This window comes from Physeter macrocephalus, chromosome 2, assembly GCF_002837175.3.
Source record: "Physeter macrocephalus isolate SW-GA chromosome 2, ASM283717v5, whole genome shotgun sequence".
Lineage (NCBI taxonomy): Eukaryota > Metazoa > Chordata > Mammalia > Artiodactyla > Physeteridae > Physeter > Physeter macrocephalus.
This window is the reverse complement of record NC_041215.1, coordinates 13,988,047-14,000,412: the sequence shown is the minus strand read 5'-3', so window position 1 is coordinate 14,000,412 and position 12,366 is coordinate 13,988,047. Positions and strand designations below refer to the sequence as shown.

Here is a 12,366-nt window from a genome sequence, read left to right as displayed (position 1 = left end):
GAAGGGGCTAGTGCACCACAGCTAGCCGGGAGGGAGTCTGGAGCTGCCGAAGAGACAAGACTTTCTTGCCTCTTTGTTTCCTGGTTCGAGAGGAGAGGGGATTAAGAGCGCTGCTTAAAAGAGCTCAAGAGACGGGCACGAGCCGCAGCTATCAGCGCGGACACCAGAGACGGGCATGAGACGCTAAGGCTGCTGCTGCCGCCACCAGGAAGCCTGTGTGCGAGCACAGGTCACTCTCCACACGTCCCCTCCCGGGAGCCTGTGCAGCCCGCCACTGCCGGGGTCCCGTGATCCAGGGACAACTTCCCCGGGAGAACTCACAGCGCGCCTCAGGCTGGTGCAACGTCACGCCGGCCTCTGCCGCCGCAGGCTCGCCCCACATCCATACCCCTCCCTCCCACCAGCCTCAGCCACAGCTGTGAGTGTGTATGTGTATGCTTCTGTGTGTGATTTTGTCTGTATAGCTTTGCTTTTACCATTTGTTCTGTCTTTCCTCTTTTTTTGTTTTTGTTTTTGTGTTTGTTGTTAGTATAGTTTTTAGTGCTTGCTATCATTGGTGGATTTGTTTCTTGGTTTGGTTGCTCTCTTCTTTCTTTCTTTCTTTCATTACTTTTTAAATTAAAAAACATTTTTAATAATTATTTTTTATTTTAATAACGTTATTCTATTCTATTTTATTTTTATTTCTTTTTTTCTCCATTTAATTCTGAGTCATGTGGATGACAGGCTCTTGGTGCTCCAGCCAGGCATCAGGCCTGTGCATCTGAGATGGGAGAGCTGAATTCAGGTCCACCAGAGACCTCCCAGATCCACGTAATATCAAATGGAGAAAATCTCCCAGAGATCTCCATCTCAACGCCAAGACCCAGCTCCACTCAATGACCAGCAAGCTATAGTGCTGGACACCCTATGCCAAACAACTAGCAAGGCAGGAACACAACCCCACCCATTAGCAGAGAGGCTGTCTAAAATCATAATAAGGTCACAGACACCCCAAAACACACCACCAGATGTGGACCTGCCCACCAGAAAGGCAAGATCCAGCTTCATCCACCAGAACACAGGCACCAGTCCCCTACACCAGGAATCCTACACAGCCCAATGAACCAACCTTAGCCACTGGGGGAAGACACCAAAAACAATGGGAACGACTAACGTGCAGCCAGCAAAAAGGAAGAAGTCCGGATAAGTGACCTGGAAGATAAAATAGTGGAAATAACTACTGCAGAGCAGAATAAAGAAGACATTCCACAATGACTCTCTTCCTGGATCCTCAGTCCTATATTCCCAAACACCAGAGTGGGAGTCAGATAGACATAAAGGTCCATGGGACTCTATTTATTCACATGTTATGTGACCTCCACCAACGTTTCCCATCTGCATAATGAAGATACCAATAGGTAGCCTCTGACCTCTCTTTGTGCCATCTTGAGATAGCACTCTGCCTTTCAACACACTCCCCCAAAAGATACAACTTTAACATAGTAATGAGAAATTTATATTTCACTGAAAATTATGTGTGGGAAAAAGATTTCTGTAAGGCGTGAGATAACAACACCCTTTAACATATCTACTTGCTTACCTAAGCATTGATACCTCTTCCCTTTCTCCTTCCCTTCTCCCTCCCTCCCTCCCTCCCTCTCTCTCTCTCTCCTCTAAATCACTCTCTTTGTTTCTCTCTTACTTTCCCTCCCTCCCTCATTTTTCCTTCTATTTCTCTTTCTCATATCTCATGCACAAATAGCCCTGTAATTAGTAAACCATTTCCTTGGAGACAAATAGTTTATTCTTTTTTTACACTTGTTATAACCAAAAAGATAATTATAAACACTGGGCACAGTGTTTGATATACAGAAAATTTTCAGTGCTTGCTGGTTTTCATTATTATTTTATGTTATTCATTTTTATCTTATATTGGTGGGAAGAGAGGAAAATAAAATCTTTTCTTGCTTGCCCATTCAGAAAGAACCATGGGCATCAGGACCAATGCTCATTCACGGGATGCTCCCAACATGCCCGTAGATATAATACATTTTAAGGCATAGATGATGGGATGGAGTTCATCACACTGGGTCATAAATGAGAGATCATGGTGGCAAAAGGGTGGCAAATTGAGGAAAAACAAATAGCTAGTATAGAGTGTAGATATTTTAACACAACTGAATCCCTACTACAGTTCTATGGGGACATATATTATTCTCCCAGCCCTTTTATTGTACTTCTTTTCCATGAAACTGGCCATCAGCAGCTTAGGGGAAAGAATTTTCTGCAGAAGCTTCTCTTTATGGCGCTCTTCAGCTCCTTATTCCTGAGGCTGAAAATGATCGGGCTAAGAAAGGGGGTGAAGACTGTATAGGTGGTGGCCATCAGCGTGTTACTGTCCATAGAATGGGGTCCCTTGGGCTTGAGGTAGATGATGGAGGCAAAACCGTAGTGCATGACCACTATGGTGAGGTGGGATACACAGGTGGAGAAGGTCTTGTGGCGGCCCTCAGTGGAGGGGATCCTCAAGATGGCGGCCATGATGAAGATATAGGAGAGGACGATGAGGAATAAGCATCCCAGCAGGGCTGTGACACAAACTATGATCACAACCATGGTGACAGGGGCTGTCTCCTTCCCACATGCCAATTTCAAGAGGGCAAGCACGTGACAGGCAAAATGGTGAATCTCATTAGACCTACAGAATGTGAGATGAAAAACTATCAATGTCACCATCATGCCCATGACTGAGCCACCAGCCCAGCACCAGGACACAAGACGGGCACAGTCACGGGGGCTCATGAGCATGTTGTAGCGCAGGGGGTGGCAGATGGCCACATAGCGGTCATAGCCCATGACAGTGAGCAGGAAGGATTGGGTGAAGCCAAACGTGAAGGAGAAGAATATCTGGCTGGCACAGGCCACAAAGGTAATGGAGTGGTGGCTGGAGAGCATGTCGATCAGCATTCGAGGGGTGATGGCAACAGTGAACAGAATCTCGGAGATGGAGAGGGCGCACAGGAAGAGGTACATGGGTGTGTGCAGGCTGTGCTCCCTCCAGATGGTGGCCATGATGAGCAGGTTTCCCAGCAGCGTGAACAGGTACATCAGCAGATACAGTAGGAAGAAGGTGGGCAGGAGCCGCTGAGGGAAGTTGGAGAAGCCAATGAGGATGAATTCAGACACTGTGCTATAGTTCTGCCCAGACAAGGATGCTGCATCTGGTGAGATCAGAAACAGACTGAGGGCACAGTGGTTAAAACAGAGGCTCTAACATAGATTAAATGACAATTGAAGACCTTTATACTATATAACTATTTTCTTAACTTGTCTGGGTCTCAAAATCTTCATCAGTAAGATGGAGTAAATCGTAATAGTTGTTATCATTCAGTGGTGTGATAAAAATAAAATGAGATCAGTATATTAAATGCTTAAGACACAGTTTGGCTCCTGGGTTTTTATTAACGGTGACTGCAAAATGAAAATTTCCACTTTTGGAGGCATTGAAGACAGACATAGATGATCAGGGTCATATTCTCTTGAATAATGTGCTTGTTCTAGAAAATATTTATTTGGTTCTTGGGTTCTAAAAGTTTTTTCCTCTGAGAGTCTTTGTCTTTTAACACATTTGTATTTATTTTAATACTGTTTTAATAGTACTCTTTTTCCATATTGTTTCATATTTATATTTACTATTCTAAATGAGCTGAACAGAAAATTTTGAATATAAAAGGATAGAATATATACAAGGAAAATATGTACCAAGTGACAGCCGAGGCAGTAATTTTGAAAACAGACAAAATGAAATTTAAGGAAACAATAATTATAATATCTTCATTAATAATTGCCACTCAAAGAATCAGGCTTCCCTGGAGAAATATTCTGGTAAAGGAAGCAAGCTTAGGACATCTTGTGCCAGTGTGAAATGAAACTTTCGGTGAGTAAAGGCTTAATGTTAAATGGATGCCAGAACCAGATTGCAAGTATGCCCATTGGCCAAAGATGATTGCCAAAATGAAGGATCATTGTACAAAGAATGGAGGAACAAGCTAAATGACACTATGAGGAAGCAATCAGACAAATCCAAAGGTGGAACATGATACAGAACAATTGGTCTCATGTCATAGATACCACGGTCACTAAAGGATATGGAAAAATTCAAGGGACATAAAAACCAGATGCAATATAGGGTACTAGCTTGGATATTGATTTAGACAAACCGGTGTAAATTCATTTTAAGGCAACAGAGAAAACTTTGATTATGGTATGAATGAATAAATTAGGTATGGATAATATGAGATTATTATTTAGTTATTAATTTTATAGTTATTAATTTTAAATATGATGTTATTTTGGCTGTGAAGAAAAGCATTCTTAGTTTAAATGCATACTGAAATTAAAAATTACACAAACACACACACACACACAAACTCCAAGAGAAAAAGAAGACTATTTTATTAAGTATATGAGAACATTGTAATGATTTGCATAAATATTGTTAATCTATGTAACGGTATACCTTGGAATAGTAAGAAATAAATAATCAACACAAGTTCAGTGAAGTAGATATAAATAGAAAAGGTTAAATCAACAATAGATAGATACATGAAACTTGTAGTTAGACATTTTCATAGAGTTTAGAAAGGCAATGTATGCAATTAATAATATTTAGAAATTAGATATTGGATATATTAGACTCTTCAACAAAGAGGGGTTAAACATGTTTTAAACATTCAAGGGACTTTTATAAAAATTGACCTTGTATTTAGGACATAAAAAATTTCTCCATGAATTCCAAGTATAAATATGTAGATTATAGCACACTAAAAGTAGAAATTGATTGAGCAGTAGCTTTTCAAATCCCCTGTGTTTGTAAGCTAAGTGTAGCATTAAATAATCTTTTGTTACAATTGTAAAACATAAAGTAAATTTTAATACTCTTATAATTAAATAATTCGAGCATCTAATGTCACATTTTAAGCTAACAGTACTATGAAAGAAATACATAGCCTCAAATATATTTATGAAGAAACTTTTTCAAGAAGAAAGTCAGGCTTAATAAAATCAAAATCAAGTTGTAAAAGATTAATAAGATAGAAAGAGGAAGATGCCAATAAGAAAAGGCAAAAATTAAAATTGAGAAATAACTAGAGAAATAAAGGATATTTTAAAATTAATAAAAATAGTAAGAAAAATTCAAGTTAGGAAATTTGAAGCAGTAGACTAAGGAAATAAGTTCTTAGAAAACTATAAAGTTCCAAATCTGGAGAAAGAAAAAATAGGGACCCTGGAGACTCAAGTATATTTTAAAGAAATTGAAAAGGTTAGTGAAATGCTGTCCCTCCCCAATATCCTTGCCCCCAGTGTGTTTACAGGTGGTCTCTCTTAAACTTTTAAGGAACATTTGAAGAGTATCTTATACCCATTCTTAAAAACCAGAAAAAACATATGAAATATGCTCACCCCATTTCGTTAAGTTAATACAATCTTGATTCTAAACCAGGTAGAATGTTAATAAGAAAAGATAATTATGGGCCCATTTCACCTATCCATGCAGATTTTTAAATTCATAAGAAGACATAACCTAGTCAAATCCAGTGGTTTTTCAAAAACTGTATATTACGAGAAAGAGGTTTTTGCTTCTCCCATGAATGACAGGGATGATTCAGCATCAGAAAACCTATCAAGTGACTCATCAGGTGAATAAGCTAAAGCAGAAAATCATATAATTATTTCTATCAAGGCAGGCTTATATTTCCTAAAATTCAAGTCATTTTTATGATTTTAAAAATTGACATGTAATTGACACATAATATTGTTTTAGTTTTATATCTACAACATAATGATATGATATATGTACATCCATTTATTATTTTAAAAATCCTCTTTGCAACATGTTGTGAAAGGGGATTTTCTTAGCTAGGTGAAGAATATATACCACAGGTACTGGCACAAAACAGACACATAGATCAATGGAACATAATAGAGAGCCCAGAACTAAACCCACATGCCTATATTCAATTAATCTATGACAAAAAAAGGCAAGAATATACAATGAAGAAAAGACAGTTTCTTCAGTAAGTTGTGCTGGAAAAACTGGAGGACTCGATGTAAAACAATGAAATTAGAATATTTCCTCACAACATATCTAAAAATAAACTCAAAATAATGTAAAGACCTAAATGTAAGACTGGAAACAACCAAACTCCTGGAAGAAAACATAAGCAGAACACTCTCTGACATAAATCATAGCAATATATTTTGGATCTGTCTCCTAAGGCAAAAAAATAAATAAAAACAATAATAAGCAAATGGGACCTAATTAAACTTAAAAGCTTTTGCACAGAAAAGGAAACAATTGACAAAACAAGAAGACAACCTACGGAATGGGAGGAAGTTTGCAAATATTATGACTGACAAAGGGTTAATATCCAAAGCATATAAACAGCTCATAAATCTCAATAACAAAAAACAACCTAATCAAAAAATAGGCAGAAGACCTGCATCACCATTTTTCCAAAGAAAAATGATGGCTAACAGGAACGTGAAAAGATGCTCAACATTGTTAATTATTAGAGAAATGCAAGTTATAATAACACGAGCTATCACCTCACACTTGTCAGAATGGCTACCATCAAAGTCTACATATAACAAATGTTGGAGATGATATGGAGAAAAGGGAAAGCTTGTACCATATAGTTTGGAATGTAAATTGGTGCAGCCACTATGAAAAAGAGTATGGAGGGTCCTAAAAAAACTAAAAATACAACTACCATATCATCCAGCAATTCCACTCCAGACTAGGTATCTGGAAGAAATGAAAACACTAATTTGAAAGTATACATAAACCTCAATGTTCACGGCAGCACTATTTATAATAGCCAAGATTTGGAAGCAGCCCAAGTGCTCATCAGCAGACAGACAAATGGCTTAAGAAGATTAATAATATTATTAATATATAAATAACATATATATAATGGAATATTATTCAGCCATAAAAAAGAATGGAATTTTGCATTTGCAACAACCTGGATGGACCTAGAGAATACTATGCTTAGTGAAATAAGAGAAATACAAATACTGCATGATATCAATTATATGGGGAATCCAAAAAATAATACAAACGAATTTATATGCAAAACAGAAACAGACTCACAGATATAGAAAAAAAAACCTAGTGGTTACCAAAGGGGAGAAGGAAGAGGGGAGGGTAAAATTAAGGGTATGGTATTAAGTGATGCAAACTACTATGTATAAATAGATAAGCAACAAAGATATATTGTATAGTATAGGGCATTATAGCCATTGTCTTGTAATAACTTTCAATGGAGTATAATCTGCAAAAACACTGAATCACTATGCTGTACACCAGAAAATATAGATATATGCTACAAAACCAGCAAATAATTTGCTGATAGGGTACTTTTAGATGCATTATTTTAGAAACAAGAACCCAAGGTTACTTACTGTCTCTGCTGTTCTTTAACATGGAACTGAAAGCCATGAGCAGTGCTCTAAGGAAAGGAAAAGAGAGAAACTATATAAGTTAGGAAGGGAAGAAACATGATTGTGTACATAAAGAGGATGAAAGAATCAAGATGTAATATATTAGAACAAAAAGAAGCACAATGCTGCAGAAGGCAAGATCAACTTCCGAAAAACATACATAATATTTCTCATAGTATTACACCAGTAATTATCATTCAAGACATAAAATTTAAGTTAAGTAGGATAAGACTCTCAATGGTGACATAGACTATAAAGAAAAAGCCCTTGACCCATTTTAAGCAGTCATTCCCTATTTCCCTCTCTTCCAAACCCCTGGCAACCACTAATGTATAATATTTTCTCTTTCTATGGATTTGCCACTGCTGGACATTTCGTATAAATGGAACCATACAATATGTGGCCTTCTGTGTCTGACTTCTTTCACTTAGTTGCATCCCTGATGTAGCATGTATCAGTAATCCATTCACTTTTATGGCTGAATTCCCTGATCCTGTTTTCTTCATACTGTTTGAATACAAACTTACAAATACATTGAGAGTGAAGCTCTGTTTTAATGGAACATCTATTAGGCCAATTCATTTAAAGAAGGTGAAAATGGAGATATTGTTGTGAAATGATAATTGTTGAGAAGCCTGAGCCAATTTGATAATGAAAAGTTTGAGAAGTGTTGCAAAAAATTATCTGCTTTATATTAAAAGCCTTTTAAACAAGGGGGGAAAAAAAGAAAAAGGAAAATCCCTTGAACATTTTGTTCTCAGGATACCCTTACAATAAAAAATTATTGAGTGCCCCAAATGGCTTTTGCTTGGGTGAGTTACAACTATCAATCTTGACCCTTTTAGAAATTGAACTTGAGAATCTTTAAATATTTAGTAGAAGAACATTTAAAAGAATAGTAATAAAACTATTACATTCAGGCCAATATCACTGATGAACATAGATGCAAAAATCCTCAACAAAATACTAGCAAACAGAATCCAACAGCACATTAAAAGGATCATACACTATGATCAAGTGGGGTTTATCCCAGGAATGCAAGGATTCTTCAATATATGCATATCAATCAATGTGATACACCATATTAACAAATTGAAAGAGAAAAACCGCATGATCATCTCAATAGATGCAGAGAAAGTTTCGACAAAATTCAACACCCATTTATGATAAAAACCCTACATTTTAATATAGTAACACTTTTAGGAAAATAACAACATTTTCAAAAACTAAGTAGTGAGAATAGTGGCCTTTTTTTACATTTTCACAAATATGTTCAACATCTGGTCTGATGGGAGACAACTTGATGCTGGTGACCGATTCTTCATTTAGTCTGTGGCAATACATTGTTTTACTTGAAGCACATGACAAAAATGCATCGTCACATGGGAAAGTAAGGACCTGATGGACCCCCCAGAAATGGTCTCTGGAACCTCCATGCGGTCTCATATCACATTTTGAACACCTCTGATATAAAATATCTAGGATTTAACAAAAGATATGCAATACCTCCAAAGACAAATATTTTAGCCAATAATAAAAACATAGAAGATGATTTGCATACACGGAAAAGAGTCTATACTCTTGGATGAAATGATCTAATACGGTAATGATACCACTTCTTCCCTAAATTTCACCATCAGTACAATTGCATTTACAACTCCAGTGAATGGATTATAAATTTAATAACTGTCTTAAATTTCCACTAAAAATAAACTCAGTGCAAAACTACACTAATCTTATAAATTGGAGTAAACAGGAGAAATACATCCTCCCAGGTATTGTGACACATTATAGAGTCATAGCCATTTTGAAAATGTAAACCAAGAACAGACATAAACACTGGTAAATTGATTGGATATCTCAGAAAATATACCATTATTATTCAAAATCTAATATATGATAAAGGTGGCAGCACAAATAAAGGAAAAGATGCCTTGTTTCACTAGTTTGTGGTGGGAAAACTGCTCCTTTTATGAAGGAAAGTAAATCTGAATTTCTGCCCAAGACCATATGCAAAGGTGGAATCCAGATGGATTCAAGGCATAAATATGAAATATAAACCACAAATTTAATAAGAGAAAGTGTATGAGAATTACTTTGTTGATCTAGCAGTGGAGAAAACCTCCTAAACAAAACTACTAGGGACTTCCCTGATGGCGCAGTGGTTGAGAATCCGCCTGCTGGTGCAGGAGACCGGAGTTCGAGCCCTGGTCCAGGAAGATCCAGCATGCTGTGGAGCAACTAAGCCTGTGCACCACAGCTACTGAGCCTGCACTCTAGAGCCCAAGAGCCACAACTACTGAGCCTGCGTGCTGCAACCACTGAAGCCCACACACCTAGATCCCGTGCTCCGCAACAAGAGAAGCCACCACAATGAGAAGCCCGCACACTGCAGTGAAGAGTAGCCCCCACTCACCGCAACTAGAGAAAGCCTGCACGCAGCCACGAAGACACAATACAGCCAAAAATAAATAAATAAATTAAATAAAAACAACTTCTAAAGTACAAGCCTTAAGGTGACTTTAATAAGACATGAAAACATCAATATTTTGAATTTCTGTTCCACAAAGGCTATCCTGAATAAAGTTAACAGGCAGATAGAAAATTTGTACAAGATCATTTACATTGTCTAAAACTGAAAAGGGAACACTATCAAGAAGAAAAAACAGAAGTAGGAACCTCAATATAGATATGAGCAAAGGATATGAGCAGAGAAATCACAGAAGGAGTTACTCAGGCAAATGAAAAGATGCTCAAAAAAAAAGGACTGGGTGGGATGAATGAAAGCAATGAAATTTCACTGTATACATATTCAATTCCCCAAATTAGAAAATGCCATGGTAATTGGGCAATGGGGAGAAAGGAATCCTCCGACACTGCTGCTGAGGATGTAGAATGGTGAAAATTCAGAATATACATGCTCTGTATACCAGCAAATTCATACCATATCATTATAAATTTGTTAAAATCCATAGAAATTACAACAAAAAGAGTGAATTCTAAGGTAAACTCTGGACTTCAGTTAATAATAATTGATCCGTAATGGTTCATCAATTGTAACAAACGTACCACACTATTATGTGTTTGTACAATATTTAACAGCATCCCAAGCATCAAGCCACCTGATGTCTGTAGCATCCCTCCCTCCCAAGATCATGACAACCAAAACTGTCTGTGGACATGTCCAAATGTCCACTGTAGTGCAGAATCACCCCAGGCTAAAAACTGATGACTTAGGAGCTGCAAAGGGAACCTAGGCTGGGTGAGAACCAAGGACCCAGAATGGGTAAACAGAGAAGACCCCCAGCAGTCTCTCAAGACTGAGATCCTTTCTTCTGGACCTTCTTCGCAGCCCTGACTCCATCCCCAGTCTTGGCAGTGCTATCCACAACTGTCTGATTTTGCCTTCCTACCGTCTCCCTCTGGTTCCCCTCAGCCTGGCCTGCCTCTTCCATGAAGCAGCTAGCAGGGAAGGGCAGAAGAAGCTCTCCTGCCTGATGCTGTCAGTGGTACCCACAGACAGGTGTGGGGTCAGACATAGGGTCTCCTGGAACTGATCCTGTATGCTTTATCCCTGCTGCAGGTTTCTAGCAGGCTGCTCCCCAGGGCCTCCTCAGGAAACCAAACTAGATTTGTCCTCAGGGTCTGGAGATGCTGGGAGGGACCTCAAGGGGCCTTTGGGAACTTGTAGCCTCTACTTCTTCCTCCAACTATCCACATAGAACAAAGATCACTAGTGTTTCCTCTGCTCAGAGAGACATTAGTCTCTGCTGAGGGCTGAGGAGCTCCCAATCTCAGGGGAAGACAAGGCTTGATACAGATGTCCTCATTCCACTGGGGTCAAGGTAGGGTCAGAGGGAAGGCAGAAGCTGGAGGAGCCTAGAATGAGATTACAGGGCTGTGTCTTCAGGTGAGGACAGTTGGATGGCTTTTCAGAATGAGTCATTTGGAGCTGGGTCTTGGAGAGTGGTTTCTCTTGTGCAATATAAGTCTTCTGGCCAAACTGGCCAGAATTCACCTCTCTTCCCAAATTCTACCCTATTGCCATTGCCTTGGTGGTCCAAGTCAGGCAGTCTGATATTTGCATATGCCTTCCTGTGATGTCATAAAACATAAATATTTAGTCTTTTTGTGTTGGCCTTGGTTCCTGACCCTCTGATAAGAGTGTCTTTTGTATACTAATGAGATGATCGGTGGCTGTGGGTTTATCCTTATAAAACATCTTCTGCCTCCAACTCAAATATTTGGCCTCACCTTTGAGTTAACAACTGATATCCCACGTAGGGCCCCCTTTCTGGATCCTCAGTGATCTATATTCCCAAACACCAGCATGGGAGTCAGATAGACCTAAAGTTCCCTGTGACTCCCTTCAGCCACATTTGTGTGACCTCCACCTACATTTTCCATGTGCATACTGAAGGTACCCATCTTGGTCTCTGACCTCTGTGCCATCTTGAGACAGTGCTCAGGCTTTCAACACACCCCTTGAATAGATGCAACTTTAACACAGTGTGAAAATTGATGTTTTACTGAAAATTATATGTGGGAAAAATGGAAAGATATTTCCATAAGATGTCAGATAACACCCTTTAACATGTCTGTGTTCTTACCTAAGCACTGATCTCTCTTCCCTTTCTCTCTCCTCCCATTCTCTCTCCGTCTCTCTCTCCCTTCCTCCTTTCTTACCTCCATCATCTTCCCTTTCTTCCCCTTCCTCATATGCATATCACCCTATTAGCAACCTCCTTCTGCTTCCTCCCATCTTGCCTGGATTTTGCCCCATATAGATTTTTTTTTTTTTTTTTTTTTTTTTTGTGGTACGCGGACCTCTCACTGTTGTGGCCACTCCCGTTGCGGAGCACAGGCTCTGGACGCACA

General features: G+C 38.7%; 2 protein-coding genes across 2 annotated transcripts in view; one reads left to right on the top strand and one right to left on the bottom strand.

Moving 5' to 3' along the window:
* LOC102985201 (olfactory receptor 10H2-like) overlaps window positions 1-12,366 on the top strand; it is a 93,247-nt gene that overhangs the window by 63,216 nt on the left and 17,665 nt on the right. The window lies entirely within an intron of this gene.
* LOC102990790 (olfactory receptor 10H3-like) lies at window positions 2,242-3,186 on the bottom strand. The gene has a single exon (XM_007124704.3). It carries the CDS (start codon window positions 3,088-3,090, stop codon window positions 2,242-2,244), a length of 849 nt encoding a protein of 282 aa, XP_007124766.3. The 5' UTR covers window positions 3,091-3,186.

Excerpts from the sequence above, each read along its gene's own strand:
- LOC102990790 (XM_007124704.3), bottom strand. The coding sequence starts at position 3,090 with ATGTACCTGTTCACGCTGCTGGGAAACCTGCTCATCATGGCCACCATC.